Source organism: Colletotrichum scovillei (assembly GCF_011075155.1).
Source record: "Colletotrichum scovillei strain TJNH1 chromosome Unknown Contig00010, whole genome shotgun sequence".
In the NCBI taxonomy this organism is placed as follows: Eukaryota; Fungi; Ascomycota; class Sordariomycetes; order Glomerellales; family Glomerellaceae; genus Colletotrichum; species Colletotrichum scovillei.
The window spans coordinates 2624146-2640868 of record NW_023336268.1 but is presented as its reverse complement, the minus strand read 5'-3'; the positions used below and the strand labels follow the sequence as shown (position 1 = coordinate 2640868).

At 51.9% G+C, this 16723-nt stretch overlaps 6 protein-coding genes across 6 annotated transcripts; 1 reads left to right on the top strand and 5 right to left on the bottom strand.

Annotated features, from left to right (window-relative positions):
• Positions 1-55: 55 nt before the first annotated feature.
• Positions 56-946, bottom strand: HER10_EVM0004647 (uncharacterized protein). Its single transcript, XM_035474283.1, has 4 exons — positions 709-946; positions 575-630; positions 335-501; positions 56-260 (listed from the first exon to the last, which is right to left on the bottom strand). The coding sequence occupies exons 1-4, from the start codon at positions 885-887 to the stop codon at positions 231-233; spliced, it is 432 nt and encodes a 143-aa protein (XP_035327916.1). The 5' UTR covers positions 888-946; the 3' UTR covers positions 56-230.
• A 955-nt stretch (positions 947-1901) lies between these two features.
• Positions 1902-4587, bottom strand: HER10_EVM0000871 (RhaA is able to hydrolyze alpha-1; the record flags this gene model as incomplete). The annotated part of the gene is made up of 3 exons (XM_035470638.1): positions 1902-3716; positions 3772-4435; positions 4502-4587. 3 exons carry the CDS (start codon positions 4585-4587, stop codon positions 1902-1904), a joined length of 2565 nt encoding a protein of 854 aa, XP_035327558.1.
• A 665-nt stretch (positions 4588-5252) lies between these two features.
• HER10_EVM0001997 (uncharacterized protein) lies at positions 5253-6467 on the bottom strand. Its single transcript, XM_035471728.1, has 2 exons — positions 5796-6467; positions 5253-5710 (listed from the first exon to the last, which is right to left on the bottom strand). Exons 1-2 carry the CDS (start codon positions 6124-6126, stop codon positions 5433-5435), a joined length of 609 nt encoding a protein of 202 aa, XP_035327650.1. The 5' UTR covers positions 6127-6467; the 3' UTR covers positions 5253-5432.
• A 1014-nt stretch (positions 6468-7481) lies between these two features.
• HER10_EVM0004468 (uncharacterized protein) lies at positions 7482-8396 on the bottom strand (the record flags this gene model as incomplete). The annotated part of the gene is made up of 1 exon (XM_035474112.1): positions 7482-8396. The coding sequence occupies one exon, from the start codon at positions 8394-8396 to the stop codon at positions 7482-7484; it is 915 nt and encodes a 304-aa protein (XP_035327901.1).
• Positions 8397-9570: 1174 nt separating this feature from the next.
• On the bottom strand, positions 9571-12407 carry HER10_EVM0009833 (uncharacterized protein; the record flags this gene model as incomplete). The annotated part of the gene is made up of 3 exons (XM_035479306.1): positions 9571-10103; positions 12103-12109; positions 12162-12407. The coding sequence occupies 3 exons, from the start codon at positions 12405-12407 to the stop codon at positions 9571-9573; spliced, it is 786 nt and encodes a 261-aa protein (XP_035328382.1).
• A 1055-nt stretch (positions 12408-13462) lies between these two features.
• HER10_EVM0000356 (uncharacterized protein) lies at positions 13463-16705 on the top strand (the record flags this gene model as incomplete). Its single annotated transcript, XM_035470141.1, has 1 exon — positions 13463-16705. The coding sequence occupies one exon, from the start codon at positions 13463-13465 to the stop codon at positions 16703-16705; it is 3243 nt and encodes a 1080-aa protein (XP_035327507.1).
• Positions 16706-16723: the final 18 nt, after the last annotated feature.

Below are 16723 nucleotides of genomic sequence, written 5' to 3'. Positions count from 1 at the left end.
GTAATCAATATTTGTATGACAAATGGATTACGACAATGGCAACAAAAGGCTCTTTGGTGGTCTATGTTAATGCTCTGTTCTCTGTTGAGATCACAATATGCTACTAGAGGATTGCTCTCGGCACAGTGAAAAAAAGAGTTTACCCCCGGTGGGGCTACATCTCTTGGTGCTCATGCTAGGATTCTAACTTGGGTACTCATGAGCCTGTCGTCTACTCGGACATCAAGATCTTACAAGGACTCGCGAATAGCTGACTTGAACTACATCGACCATCTGATGTTAGCTTGATTCTTCATAGAATTATACTTGACCTTGGAGCAGATCGTTCGCTTACCGGGATGACCTGAGCCTTCTCGAGGTCCCAGACGTCGTTCTTAGCATAGACGTCGCCTCTGATGAGTTCCCAGGCTTCCTCGGCGTCCTTGACGGTGTAAATCATCACGCTGCCTTTGAAACCGGGAGTCTGGCCTTCGACAGGGTGTTCCTTCTCAAACATGGCGCCTATTATATTCATGAGCACGAATATCGTGACAAATACCGAAGGAGGGATGGGATCTGAAGCCTAGATACGTACCACCGACAGCAATCTTTCCGTTGCTCTTGTGGCCCTGAGCATTCTCAAGATGCGTACTGAGACAAGTTAGCAATCAGCCCGGAACTACGCTCGGCCTCTCACAAGAGACCTGTTTCCACAACTAGGTTACATACGGTCTAACCTCCAAGCGCCGGGCAAGCGCATCGGGCTTGTCGGGAAGGATGCAGAGGAACTCCTTTGTAGCCATTGTGCGGGAGCGATTGAACGGTGAAGAGACGGGTCTAGAAGTAACAAAAGGTCGCCGAACCGCGGGAACGAAGCTGCTTCTCAGAAATTTGGCGGACATTGACATTATCGCATCACCAGGGAGGGGGAAAGCTTCACACGGGGGATATCAATCACGGCGTCATGTGACCGGGAAGTGCGGAGGTGGAGCGGTTCGAGTTCGGAGTTTGAGGGGAAATGGCGGGGCACGGGCTGTGTTTGGCAGCTCCGATGCCGGAATTAGGTGCCGAAAGTAAGCGGTGATGGGCCATCAGAACCGGGAACCTATTTCCATCTCATCGTTCTCACGACGTGCTGAGAAATCACAGAGGTGAAGTTCCACGGAAGCCATCTTCGGGATCATCATTGCTATAGTTCTAGTCCCGTATTTGCAATCGCCGGTTCATTGCTAGCATGAAGTCGTCAGCTAAGGTGTTCGAATCTACCTAGTATCCCCTGCTACAAACACCAAGACGGCATGCAATTGAGCCTCGCAATGGAGGCATAATTAATCAGCAATTTTCACCAATAAATAACACAAAGAGAATGGGGCTATCTCCGCAATGCACTGATTGTGCATGTACGTGATTGCTACTTAAATTGTCAATACCCAAGCTGATCTCATGCATCAGGTGTCTAAAAAATGCAAAAGGAAATGAGTACATCTTTGGATGTGATGTTATGCCAGGTCGTACCCGGGTTCGAACCGGGGTTACCAGAAGTTTTGATACAATCAAAATCTGGAGTGATAACCGCTACACTATACAACCTCTAGTTGGTCTCATTGACCCATCGCCTGAGTGGAGGCCAGTCGATGCCAATTCGAAGCGAGAATCCACATTAAGAACGACCAAGCGCTGACTGTGTCTCGGCTATGACCAAACGGCGCAGACGCGTCAGACTGGGAACCACATCGTGACTGATCGTCCAAACCTCGACTACTATCCACGACGTCACGACTTGAGGCTAGTTAGTAAACCAGATACAGAACTATATCCTTCAAGACAAGCGGGTAGCAGAAGCCTTCAGCACTCAATCTCTATTTCTCTCTTTGACCCATCACCCTATTGAGCTAAGTACTAGTAGGCTGAGCTACCTTAGTTTAAACAATACCATTATCCAACGACGCGTCAACAGTAAACTGATACTCAGCCCTCCCATGCAACGCAATGCTCTCATTCCCATAAACAAACCGTCCCTGCGTCCCGACAGGCGCCCGAATAGTAACACCAATATCGCCATCACGCACCCTCCACTCGACACTAACCACACCTCCAAACGCAGTGACAACCTTGGCACTCGCCCTTTTCAGCCCCATCTCGACACCAGTCGTAGGCGAGACCACCCAGTTCTTGTACCCAAACCCATCAACACCGGCAGCGGCCCGCAGCCCCGCGGCCCACTCCGTCAACACATACGTCGCGGCGCCGCCCCACGGATGACTCAGGCTCGTGAACAGGCCCAGGCCGGGCTGTTGCGTCGCAGCGTTGACGTACTCCCAGCTCGCGCCGACCGCGCTCCTGTTCTGCGCTGGGGTCGTGTCGCCGGGTAACATCGCGCCCCAGAGACTCTTCATCAACTCCTTCGCTGCCTGCGTCTCGTTGCCGACGAATAGCGCTTCCAGCAGGAAGCCATTGGTGTTGGGTGAGATGTTGACGCTCGAGTCGTTGGAACTCACTGCAGAGGTATCCTTGTATCCCGGTCCCAGCTTCAGGCGGGATACAGCAGCAAGAGACCGCGATGCGCGCGTTGCGTTTGCCACGCCTGATGTGATGCAGAAGGCAGTCGCTGCCACTGAGATGCCGTCCAAATCAGCCAGCGAAAGCCCGTATGCGCCTGCCTCTTCGTTCCAGAGACGCTCGTTGATCGCGGTCGCCAACGACGTCGCTGCGTCCCTGTATTGCGTGGCAGATGCCGTATCATTGAGCGCATCAGCAACGTCAGCAGCACCGTTAAGAGTTTGAACGGCCTCGCATCCGATCGCGGATCCCCCGTCCGCGGGCCCCGTGAACGCGAAGCCCCCATCGAACGTCAACAGCCCTGTCGTGGAGTTGATCTGCGGCAGAAGCCAGTCCAGCACCTTCTGCCACTGCGGCCACGTTGATCTCGCCCATTCGAGGTCGTTTGTCAAACGCACGTGGTCGTTGAAGGCCATGATGCCTAGGAGCTGGTAATCCTGCAGCCCGAAGCTCCCAGCCGGCGCTAGCGCATCGGCGACAGAGGAGAGGTCGTAGCCTAGATTAGGTGAGATGTTCATCTGACCGTTTGCGATTTGCGAATCAAGCAGGAGTTGTAGGGTACCCCTAGCGTGCTCCGTCTTTGACGTGCTGACGGCGATGATGCGTGCCGTGTGGTAAAAGTCGCCGAGCCAGATGAGGCGGTCGCGCTTCGGGCCGTCTAGGCATGCGGCTTCGCTGTTGGCTTGAGTCCCGTATTCGGCGAGGATGTCTTCCGCGCTGCCGGTGAGGGTGTTCGAGTAGAGCGTGGAGCCGTTGGCGGTGTCGTAAACGTGCACGTTCTTGAAGTAGGCCGCTTGATCTTGGTACGCTCCAAAGCCGAAGGAGCCGCTAAAGTCAGGGGATCCAGAGTAGGAGACTGTGCCGGAGCTGAGAGCCCATGGGTAGTCGGAGCGCGAGATGTTGAGGATTTGGGTGTCGTTGACTGAGACTGCTAGGTGGCCGGTGGGAGTCATGGAGGCTTTGATGCGGTACCAGTCGTTCTCCTTCACTGTGAAAGGCACGTTGAAGACGTCGAGCAAGTAACTCGTGAGCGTTGTCTGGTTCACAAAGTCGGGACCGTACGCCAACGAGATAGTGTTGGGCGGTGTCAGAGTCTTGTTGACGTTCGCGAAGGTGCTCGACGCGGGAAGCTCGCCGGTGAGAAGCATGGTGTATCCATTGCCGGCAATGACTCCTCCCTATACATTTCATCAGTATGTGTTCCCTCGGGATTCTCCATGAGTCCGAACTTACCGTTACCCACCAGCTCCCTCCCCTCTCGATCTTAGTGTCAAACTCAAGAGTATAGTTGCTCCACGATGTGCCCTTGTATGACACTGAGGGTCTGGTGCTACGCGCAAACACCCCGTTCTCTTCAGTGACCTCCCAGATTGTCTGTTGCGTTCCCTTGTCAAAGCAAGCCGCCGTAGCTGCCCGAGCACCGAGCTTCCAGACCTCGTTCAGGATCTCATCGTCACTCTCGAATTGCCCCGGGAGTTTCTCTGGCTCGATAGTATCGATCGTCGCCTCAAAGCCCACGCCCGAGAAGGAGACAGTGCCATTCGTCAAAAGTCTGATGGATTGCCATTTCTGCCCTCCTTGAATGAGTGGGGATTGGACACAGCCGACAGACGTGATGTTGAATGTCTCAACGCGAAAGCTGTTGCTCAGCTGATTGGAGAAGGTGTACGGCCCGTCGCCGAACGGGTGATCGAGCCCGTCAAAGTGCTCCGTGTACTTCACCTCGATCTGGGCCGGGGCGCTGAGGGCGGAGATTTCAAAGATCGGATAACCCGCTCTCTCGGCTCCGTAATCCAAGGTGGCCAGCGGGATTTCCGGGCTCAACGTGAATGGGGCGAACGGCTCGGTTTGGAGCTGTGCTGTCGTGCCAGTAGCGATGCCTTTGGCCGAGAAGCTTCTGATTGAAATCTTGAAGTCAGGGGTGGGCTCCTTGCGTGGGAGATGGGAACTCTTGGTCTCATACCTCGTGGTCGAGTTGCTGCTTGACACACCAGCGACGACACCGGCGGCACTGGCTGCGAACGCCAGCAACAAACGTGAGACGGCCATTGCTACTCCTTGAACCCAATGCTACGGCAGAAGTGACCGAAACGATGTTTCAAAAGTGCAAAGCAGCAAGCTTTCTTCTCAGAACGAAAGACTCGACGAAGATGATCATCCCGGCTCCAATTTCCTCGGCTTGTGGGCGTGATCTTGTAGTCTGAAATATTCGCATGATCCACACCGAGCAGATTACGTCGCGTCACCCTCGTACCTGAAAGCATGACTGCTCGGGCCATCGGTGGCCGAGCAGAGCGGTCCTTGTCTTCGTCTCGTGTGCTTGTTAGTGCCATTTCGATCACCATTTGATGTTGACATCCCTCGCGGAATCCACAAAGGAACCGCGTGGTTGGGTTTACTCGCAGACAAACATCCCGATCAAGCACGCTAGGTAAAAGTTCCCCGGACCCAGGCGTTTGTTTGTGGGGAAATGCGCGGGGAAGGCTGTTCGGGGTGGCATGCCGGCTGTGTGAAGCACTTTCATCGGCACTTCATCGCGGTGAAACGTTGTCGATTGGGCTCCGGACCGAACCGAGCCGATGAAAGGGGTCCGTAACATTATATGAATGCTATGAATGCAGCATGAGACGACGGACCTGGGATCTGACTGTCTTGCGGGAACGAGAACATGAAAGAACGTCCTTTCTCTTCCCTTGCTGCCTGTTGCAGTGTTGCCGGGGTCTGTCGAAGCTGTGACATATTCTTGCTGCAAGGATGGCGACCATAGGAAAGAAGTACTTGATTTTCAGAACATGTCAGACTCTCTTCAACTAGGTATCAATCGCAATGACTTTAAAAAAACGCATTAATCATAAAGGGCACAAGAAAAGTGCTTCCCTCTCCACGCCTCTCCGTTAACCCTTATTGTCATTCTTCTTCTCGTCCAGACAGATGCACAGGGCACACATGAGCGCCATATCGACCCCCGGTGCCACCGTGAGCGCGTACGTCTGCTTGCCGCCGAAGAAGTCGCGCGCCCGGAGCATGTTTCTGTCAATCCGCCCCAGCACCTGGCCGGTATTCGTGTCAACAATATCGGCCTGTGTCGACAGCCAATTGCCCTTCATCTCGAGCGATTCCGTCTTCCCTGTCTGCGGCGAAACGAATGTCGCAGTAGCTTTTGAGCCAATGACTGGCGCAACCCACATGATTAGCTACTTGCTCTCGTCCGGCTGACTAGCGCTGGGTAAGACAGGGATAAAGGGTAGCAAACTCACGCGCAAAGCTATTCTTGACCTCCATAATCTTGTTGCCCTTGGGATCCTGCGCCGCGAACGTAGTGTGGAGGTGCAGGTGCTCCTTTACGATATCAAAGAGATGGTTCCCCGACATGTCGTAGACTGCTTTGCGGCCCGAGATGGACAGCGCCTTGCCCTGCACACGGAGGATCGGTTGGCCATTTGCGAGCTTGATATCGAAGCTGTCGCCGGTGATGGAGAGGATTTTTTCTTTGAGCACGAGGGTCTCGCTCTGGCGTGCCGTCAATTGCGGGAAGATGCCGACCGAGTTTCCGGCCTGGGGCAGGCTGTGAACTGCTGGGGCAGCCATGGTGCGTATTTCGTGTCTTTTCTCGTGGGGGGTTTTATTGGGTCTTCTTATCCCGTTTTCTATCGTGAACTGTGAGGTCGCAATGGGAGTTGACGGATAGATTAATCTTCATAAACACTTCATGCAGCGGAAACGAGGGATGACGACTGGTTTTAAGTAAGGTGCATGTGAAAGCTCAGGCGAACCAAAGCTCTTACCGTCAGATTCGACCTCGAACTTTGGGAGATCTGCTGGCTGCCTGCGGCTGAGTAGACCATTGGGGGCAGTGCTTATTGCTTAGCGCCACCATTCGGTTTCGCAGGCTCACAGGGCGATGAGACACAACACAAGTACCTGAGAGAACTCAGAAGGGATGATGAGGTGAGGGGCACAAGGAGCTGGTTCGTTGAGAGCTAGATGTCAGACTGTCAGATTATGCTCGCGATGACGTCAAAGGATGAAGCTGTCTGTCCATTGGCAATGCGGAGGGAAGCTCGAGCAATGCAGAGATCAGACCCTTTTCCTTCCCGTTTGACGTCTCGAAGGAATGGGCGAGTCTCACGCTAATTAGCTGTGATGATGCGCTAAGTACTTCGCGGTAGAAGAGGGGTGGCGTGCGCCATATTATTCCCGACTCGCAAGTTGCCTTTGGTTTGACGGATTCATTGTAGCTCTTGGGAAGTCATGATTGCTCACCAATCTACATACTTTGGGAAATGTACATTGGTCAAGTTACAAGTAGCTTGGGCATATGAAGGCACCATCCCATCCGAGGCCGAAACCGAGAAACAATTCTCCCCAAAGTTTGGCACAGCCACAAACATGCGGCGCATGGTCGCTCCAGCCACTTGTCTACGCATTAGCTCTACAGCGCCTCGGTCCGCCACAGTTGAGCATCGCGTGGCTGAAATGCTTCAAGGCACACTCGGCTTGGACAGCTGCTCGTGGCAAGAGTGTCAAGAAAGTGGCGTCATGATCTCGATGATGGAACGCGAGGGTATTGATGATTATTGGTAGCATCAAACACATATCAGAGTTGAAGGTGATGCTTTTCACGATTTGTACAATAACTGGTCAAATCAAGCAAGGCCACATCAAAATCTCACAAACATAATCTTAACGTGGATGGACAGAGAGGACCATCAAATTGATTCATCATTTCCTGGAAAATCGTTCAGAAACGAATGCAAGACTATCATGGCTGTGTCGATCTGTAGTTAATTATAACCCTTCTTACATTACATCAACATTATCCTTCGCTTCCAAGCAATTGATGAGATGGGAACGTGACATGAGTTGCTTTCCATCTCTCAAGCAGTCCATCGCCCGGCCAGAATTGCAAAGGAGCCTATATTCAGAAGTCCAGAGTAACGGGATCAATGGCCCTCAAGCTCCTTCTCAGTCCAATCCCACAACTCCTTGGCCGCCTTATCGTCGTACAAGTTCGCCTCCTTATACTCCTTAAACTTCGGATTGTAAAAGCCGCCACTCTTCACATTGGCACTCGCAGCCGTGCTGGCCCAAAGCTGAGCTCGCGCACCCGCGTGGACATCGGTCAGGAAGATCGACCCAAGTACGCTGATTACTCCGCCGACCCAGGGTCTTCTCTTTCTGAAGTCGTCAAAGAGACCGGTGTTTACGACTCCAGGGTGCACTGCAACGAACTTGATGGAGGGGTATAACTGGCTCAGCGTGCGGGTGTGGTAGTAGTCTGCAAGCTTGGACTGGCCGTAGCGAGCCAGACTGGAGATGTCGTCGAGTGGGGTCTTGCACTTTGAGAGGAGAATCCCCTCCGAAGGCGCTTGTTTGAACAGCTCTGAGCTCAAGTTGACGACGCGGACATCGGATCCTGGCTGTTCGGCAGTTTTTTTGAGGATCGGAAGTAGCAATTTGGTGAATAGAGCCGGACCCATGTAATTTGATCCAAACTGAACCTCATATCCATCTTTTGTCAGGCCAGGTGGTGTAGCCATCAGACCAGCATTGTTCATCAGGATGTCGAGACGGTCGGCTGAGGTGAGGAAGGCGTCGGTGGACTTCTTGATCGAGGCGAAGGAGCCTAGGTCTAGCTCGAGGTACTTGATCTTGTTCTTTGCTGCCGGTACGGCTTGCTCCACTTCCTTGATGGCGGCATTACCACGGGCTTCTGTCCTGGCTGTGAGGTAGATTGCCGCGGGGTTATGCTTCGCCAGCTGGATAACGCTTTCTTTGCCGAGACCGCTGCTGCCACCTGTGACGATGATGACCTTACCGGCCAGATCTGGTATGTCCTTCTCTGGGGAAAATGTCATAGCAGCGTCGTGATGTAATTATAGTATTAGGCTGGGTCGGTTTCGTGGAAGAGTAAATGAATGCGACGGATGCGTTGTTATGTGACACAGTCTAAGCTGGGTATGTTGATTCGATGATGCTTCAAATAGATATAACGAGGTGAAGGGGTATCTTGGAAGCCAACGTAATGCTGCAAACCTCTAGGAAGCAGCGACGGTCAGCAGAGCCAATGGGTTATATTATACTGATGGCAAACTCTCAGAGTAGCGGCCAATACCAGCTGATTGGTTCACACGACGCCTTGTCTCGGAGACTTTGTTTTTGCTGCATCGTTCATGACTGCGGCCTTGCAGTCATCGAAGAGCTTGGAAAGCCGGCGCCGAGTCGAAAACTCGCTGACCAATCCGATCACCAGTCCACAAATCAAGACATTCGACCAAGATTTGTTATTTCAAAATGAATGAAAAGTATTTGCGAAATTACGACTTATCTTGGTCTGGCATGCGCCCCGTAGCCGGCGATACACGAATGCGGAAGCGGAACTTGCATTGGTCCGATTCTATCAGCCCAATGCGACGCGTTCACTAATCATTTTCAGCTGACGCTGACTGCAGCTGAGTCGGAGGTATTAGTCGTAGGGCCCGAGTTGGTCGCGCGTATTACAGCAGGACAAAGCTCTGTTCAAGCCAATCGATATCTGCGCGCCAATTGGCCAAAAGAATCCAATGTTATCCCCTTAACCTTCAGAGCAGGATCTACTTTGTTGACCTAGAATTGTCTTTGAGTTGCAAATTTGGGGACACATATTCCGATACGCAATTCTATTGGGATTTTGCATAGTCACGATAATCCCAACCTAGGGAGAAATCCTCATGGGCTGACGTTCGTTATCCAAGATATCAAATCACGACAGATAAAATCATGGAGACTGGGTATTGAAGTTATTTTATTCAAACCTAGCGCGAGATGACGTTGAGATTGAGATGGAGACAAAATTTTACAGACTATTCCAAGGTGATGGGCAATGAAGACTAAGCAGCGGCTTGATTTGATGAACTACATACCAATACTCCAATCTACCAGAGTCTGGCTACATGAAGAAATTTCCGCCACTGAGATATGAACAACACAGTTGAGGTAGGCAAAGTCCCAAGCGTCTCTCACAACACAGTCCGTTCAAACTGATTTCCCCCCTTAGGTGTAAAGACGGGCAATCGTCTCAGGCAAGTTCAGCTCCAAGTCCACGGCCGAAACATTGCGAGACAGCAACGCCGACCTCTTGGCCATGGCCTGCGCCTCCGGATCAAATTGCTGCTGGAAGAAGTCCTTGGTATCCTCAATGACCTGCTCAAGCGACGGCGCCGAAGCTCTGTTGATCGTCTTCTTGCCGCCGCTCAGAGCTGATAGAGGGAACCAGCTAAAGCGCTGGGCGAGCTTGTCGATGTAGCCGTACATTTCAGCGGAGGTGTCGAATGCCTTGTTGATCCATCCGATGTTCGCGGCGTCTTCTGCAGTGATGTCATTAGAGCTCAGGACGTACTCCATGGCGCGGCCTCTGCCGATTAGGCCCGGGAGGAACTGGCTGCCACCGCCACCGGGGAACAAGCCACTTCCGACTTCGGGTTGGCCGAAGAGGCTCTCCGCCTTTGTGGCAAAGCGCATGTCGAGAGAAACGAGGAACTCGTTGCCGGCACCGCGGGCGCGGCCTTCTACAGCGCCGATGGTGACTTGGTGCAACTGAGAGACGTTGTAGATGAGAGTACCAAATTCTTTGCCAAATGCAGCTTCAAGATGTCAGTTAAGTCAAACCCCCCACTTCCCGGCACCCCCCTGTTTCTGGCACCCACAAAAACGCGAAAATCCACCACAACGCAATGCCCACCCCCAACCTCCTTTTATCACAACATTTTCAATTCGAGTCCAAATGGGCTCATTTTTTGCACATACCTTCTTCTATATCTAATGCCTCAATATACCGAAGATCAGCTTCGTCAGGCTCTCGAGGACATCTCAAACGGCAAGAGTCAAAAGAGAGCCTCATTGGAGTATGGGATACGATCAACCCTCCAACTACGTCTCCAAGGTGGTCAGACTAGGAAAGTGGCTTTTGCTGACTGGCAGAGGCTGTCTCCTGACCAGGAGAGTAAGCTGGCACAATGGGTTCGCATTCAGGCTTCGCTGGGCCTCGCACCAACGCACCAACAGGTGAAGGAATTCGCAGAGCGAGTTCTGGCTGCTGCTGGGGATACCAAACCATTAGGAAAAGGCTGGATCTATGCCTTCGTGAGAAGGAACCCTATCATTAAGGTTCAGAGAAGTCGTTCCATCGATTCTAGACGCGTTAATGGGGCATCTACTGAGGTCATTAGGAACTGGTTTAAGTTCCTTGCTATCCCTGAGATCAAGGACATCAAACCAGCCAACAGATATAATATGGATGAGACTGGCATCCTCGAGGGTCAGGAGCTAATGGGTTAGTGCTGGGCATGGCTGAGACGACGTCTGTTCGCAAGAAACAACCTGGGTCGAGGGCATGGGTCTCTATCATTGAGTGTATCTCAGCCTTGGGTAGGGCACTTCGTCCTCTTATCATTTTCAAGGAAGACGGTCCAACAACAGTGGTTTCCATTACATCTGGTTCCATACGATGGGTGGGAGTTTACAGCAACAGATAATGGCTGGACTACAGACTTAACTGCCATTGAATGGTTAGAGAAGGTGTTTATCCCACAGACTATGCCCGAGGCTGAGGGCGAGGCTCGACTGTTGATTGTGGATGGGCATGGGAGTCATACGACGACAGACTTCATGTGGAATTGCTATATTAACAATATCCATTTACTGTTCTTACCACCACACTCTCATGTCCTCCAGCCACTTGACCAGTCTGTCTTCAGCCCTGTTAAGTCAGCCTATCGGAAGGAGCTCGGTTACTTGTCTCAATGGAACGACTCTACCATTATAGGTAAAAGGAACTTCCTGGACTGTTACCAGAAGGCTCGACTTGCTGGTCTATCAGTCTCGAACATCAGAAGTGGTTGGAAGTGGACTGGTCTACACCCTGTAGCGATGGTTAAGCCCCTGATGAACCCTATGGTATTACCTGAGCCTTCTGCTAAGCCCACCACACCCAAACCAACCAGTCGGGCAAAAAGCGATGCCATAATGGTCAACAAACTACCCTGTTGAGCCATGGGATTCTGCTTCCTCTGCAGTGGTCTGGTCGACACCCAGGAAGCTGGCAGAGCTCAGCGGTCAACTGCACTTATACACCAACTCGACAATGATACCAGCACTCAACGGCTGCTGTTCAGGAAGGTGAAAAAAGGCTTCACAGAGCAGGCCTGGCAACTGGCAGCTGCCCAGCAGCAGCTGGCTCACCTGAGGGCTCAAGTTACCAACGCTGCAGTTAGGAAGAGGAAGACTGTTCAGATCGATCCCAACACGAAGTTTGCGAACATCAGGGATATCCATCGGGCTCAAATCGAAGCGGGTGAAAAGGAGGTTATTACGGCTGAATCCAGCGACTCTGAATGCCCTAGTGAGGCTGGCAGTTGTATTGTAGTGGGTGTGGTTGAGGATCAATAGTTAATAGTAATGAGGAGGTTGGGTTGTGATCCCATCGTTTTTGTGGGTGCCAGAAACAGGGGGGTGCCAGGAAGTGGGGGGTTTGACTTATCGTATCATGGAACTCAGAGTAACTTCAATCGGAGTTTTTGGATGCACTTACGATCTGCCAGCTCAGGCAGGGAGAGATCTAGATGGGCCATGAAAAACCTAGGAACGTCACTGTTGAAGATAACGACCTTGGTTTCGTTATTGACCTGGAGGCGAGATACCAAATCGGTCAAATCGTTTTGAGTATCCAGGTTCCACAAGTTGATAGGAGACGAAGGATTGTGAAAGGTCACCGTCAAGACGCTGCCATTCTGGGATGTCTTTAATCCGGTGTAGTCGGGGAGGTCTATGGAGTATACAGGTCGTACTAAAGTTGCAGCCAAAGCCAGGCCAGAGAAGATGAAGGGATGCATTATGAGTTTTGAGAGACTAGCAGAGAGCTTGAGACGAGGATGTGAGGAACCGATCGACTGATGAGAGCCTTGGGATGAACTAGTCTTTCTTAGCAGCCTGTTGCTTTAAATACAGGCTGGAATTCCTCATTGCAAGGATACCCGTTATTACTTGCTTATAAACCAAGTCATTTAGAGCGTCGTGCGAGTTATATGGAGAGATTAGTGATTATTTGCCGAACCCCTTTCTCTGAGAATCTGAAAGAAGCAATCCAAAGACTAGCTAGTCATTCATTCAGTGCGCTTACAAATGGCTCTCAAAGATATTTTCCCTTCAGCATCCAGCCTCAAGACTTGAGAATCTGCTTGGAGCGAATCAGTGATACCTGGAGACAACATAAATGCATAGTAGCCTATAACACAATTTGGCAGAATTTTCTCTAGTATCTCGTGTAATTCGGAAGCGTTGACTTCTAAGCGCTCAGTAAATAATATGGATATAGAAGGTGGTGTGGTCCACTAGACCACTCTTCCATTTACCTAATACATCTTCTAGAGAAATCTTGGGCTTCTACCCATTCTTCACATTCCATACCACTCACGCAGCAGGACCATGAACTCTTGACTCTCGCACCCATCCCACGGTGTCTCTACTAATGTGTGTACCGAGAGCATGCCTGCGGCTTTCCACGCCATGTACCGTTTAGGAGTTCAGCCGCAAGGGCTGCTGCACCCTTGCCGCCACGGCATTAGACAAAGTGACAACAAGAACGCCACATACCATTCGGGAGGTCAGCCGTACACGAAGCTCCTCCCTTGCTGCCATCGCGTCCAAAACAAGGCCACATAGCCCCAGCTCTTGATTGGCTGAAAGCATCCGTTGCACGGTTATAATAAACTGGTGTTAACCTCTGAAGCTGCCAATCTCAGTATCGAACGTCGTGCACGAATATTGCGACGGTCAGGCGATGTGCAGTTGGATCTGATCTTATCTTGTTCAACACCTACACTGACTTCCCCTGAATCGCTTCTCTTGTTGCATTTGTCTGATCGTCAACCAGACCCACCAAAAACCGATGGAGAACATTGCGGAGATTGTCGAAGCCATCCGCGAGCCTGCGGAGGTGCTCTCCCAACATCCAGATGATCTGGGTGTAAAGCAAGCACTTGAAAAAGCCATCAATGCTGCCAAGAGAGCTTTTAAACAGCTTCCTAGTGTTTCCATGGGATCGCTTCAAGACGTCAGTCTGATTATCGAGTGGAACGAACAGGTTTTATCGGTTGTGCCAGAAAAGCATGCGTTCCGTGCGACTTTGTTGGGCGACCTCTCCTACGCATATTATCAGCGATTCTCGATAACGGGATCCGACGCAAACGTGAACGACCTGAACAGGGCTGTGCAACTTGCCGAAGAAGATGTCCCAGCCACGCGCCCAGAAACGGAGCAGCGGATGTTAGCTTTAGTCAACCTCAACCAAATGCTACAAAACCGGTACGACTACACGAGAGATAAGCAAGACATCAATCGGGCCATCAGCGTGGGTGAAGATGCCGCGGAGAGGATACCCAAGGACTCGCGTTACACTGCCCTGATTTTGCGTCGGCTTGCTATCTCGCGTGGTAAGCTGTTCGAGCTCACACATAACCTAGACGACGCCGAGCGAGCTCTTAACACGGCTGAGGCCGCTGTAAAGACAGCAGAATCACAGGGGGACGGGCCAGGTGTGGCGATCGGTTCCAACACTGTAGCACGAATTCTGGGGAGGCGGTTCGAGCAAACAGCGAACATTGAGGATCTAGATCGTGCAATCGACGTTCTCACTGCCACTGTGCCGCTTATTCCAAAGAATCAGATAGACTATGTGGTTGGTACAAGCTACCTGGCAACCTTGCTGGGTATCCGTTACGAGCAACAAGGGGATGTCGACGATCTCAGTGCAAGCATTTCATACACGAAGAGTGTGCTGCAGTTGATAAGCAATGATGATACTGAGAGACCTGTCCAGCTGTTTAACTTGGCGAACAGGCTTGTTGGGCGAGCGCAATATACCGGTGTCCTCAGCGATCTCGACGATGCCGTTGACTGCGGACGACAAGCTCTGCGCCTGGTGCGTGCAAATCATCCAGAACGGACCAATTGGCTCAGGGGACTCAGCCAGTTCCTGGGTCTGAGATTCAGCATGGGTTCAAAGAATCCACAGGACATTCAAGAAGCAATCGACCTTAGTAGACAAGCGGCTCAGAAATTTGAGGGCGACGACATGGGGATGCGCGCGGCATTGGCGAACGTTCTTTCAAATCTGTTGAAGGAAAAGTACGACCAATATGGCGAAGCTGCCAACTTGGACGAGGCCATTGATGTTCTGAGAGAAGTTATTCACGGTGGTCTGCCAGAAACTCTTCCCGAGAGAGGATACCTGGAACTTGACTTAGGGGACGTGTTGCATGCTCGATTTGACCACACTGGCGACGTCACGGATCTGGAGAAATCTAGAGAAGCCTTTCAGCGAGCATGGGAGTCTCGGATTTCTCCACTAACGATTCGAATCAGGGCTGCGGTTCGGGCTGCTGATGTTGCCAAGAAACAGCTGGAGAGTCACAATTCCTCGGATCCATCATTGCTACTCCAATACTGGACAGAAATCTCATCGGACCTTGACCATGCTCTCGGTCTTCTCCATGCTTTGAGCCCCCGACATATGCAGAATGTCAACAAGCAACAAATGCTGAAGCGATTCGCTGGCCTTGGCGCCAACGCCGCCGCCGCCGCTTTGAATGCAGGGAAGGAGGCCTCGTATGCTCTGCAACAGCTGGAGCTCGGGAGAGGCGTCATATCTGGCCTTGTTCTTGATCTCCGGACAGATTTGTCATTCCTTCGAGAGGAACACTCAGAATGGGCAGATGAGCTTTCCCGTCTTCGCAGCATGTTGGATTCTGGTCACTCCGCACTGTTAACGACTGGCTCGTTGGAGTCAGGCTCACAAGCTCGCCGCCGAGCAGAGATGGACCTTGAGAAACTTCTCACCAAGATCCGCAGCGAGAAAGGTTTCGAGAGATTCCTGATGCCGCCTACCGTTGAGCAGCTGATGGAAGCCGCAGAAACGGATCCTGCTGTTGTGTTAAACGTGTCTTCCTTCCGGTGCGATGCTTTTATCGTTGATAAGCACCGCATCAAGCTGCTGGAGCTTCCCCTTTTGAGCCTCGAAGACATACAGTCGTACGCCAAGGGACTGAAGGACCGTCCCGATTCGCTGTCTTCGGTGTTGGAGTGGCTGTGGTCCTCAGCAGTGCATCCAGTTCTCAACGAACTTGGTTTTGACCGTCCTCTCCCTCTGGATGAAGATTCATGGCCGCATATTTGGTGGATACCGGTTGGCCCCCTCAATAGTTTACCACTGCATGCCGCTGGATACCACAACAAGCACTCTGGAGAAACAGCTCTCGATTGTGTCATGTCGTCGTACAGCTCATCACTAAAGTCTCTACTTGCCGGCCGTCGCCAGAAGATTCAGCAGTATGATTCCGGCCCCATCAACGCGCTATTGGTTTCAATGAAGAGCACACCATCCAGATCCCCACTGCGGTACGCTGAGCCCGAAGTCGCCATGCTGGAGAAACTCTGTCCGGCTTTGAATGCGACGCCCATTCGGCCAGTCCAAGACAAAGTAAGTGTCTTGGAACAGCTCGGCTCATGCGATATATTTCATTTTGCGGGGCATGGCACGTCGAACTCATCGGATCCCTCCCAGAGTGCCCTCCTACTCCGTGACTGGGAGAAGAGCCCGCTAACGGTGGAAGACTTACGCAACGAGAAGCTGCAAGAGAAGCCACCGTTTCTTGCCTATCTCTCTGCTTGTTCCACAGGGGCCAATGAGGTGCTTGGGTTGGTCGATGAAGGGATCCATCTCGGCTACGCATGCCAACTTGCGGGCTTCCGTCACGTTGTAGGCACCCTATGGACCGTGTCTGATCCCTTTTGCGTCAACGTAGCTCGGAAATTTTATGAGACGATCAGAAGTGAGGGGAAGACAGATGCAGCGGTCCATCGAGGACTTCACCTAGCATTGGGGGAGCTACGGGATGTTCAGGTTGGCGCAACTACCCGCGGCTCTGGCAATGGTGCTATTGATGCTGCAGGTCCAGATGATGAGGGAGAAGGGATCGCCATACTAGGAAGAGAGAATGTCGATGGTAACGATGACGGTAATGATGGGGGCCGTACTGCGCAGAGTTCTGGATCTAGAAAAGGAGACGGAGTAGATGATGAGGAACCTTCCATGAATTCGCTCTGGGTTCCATTTGTCCACTTTGGCGCCTGAACAAACCCCTTTGTCCGC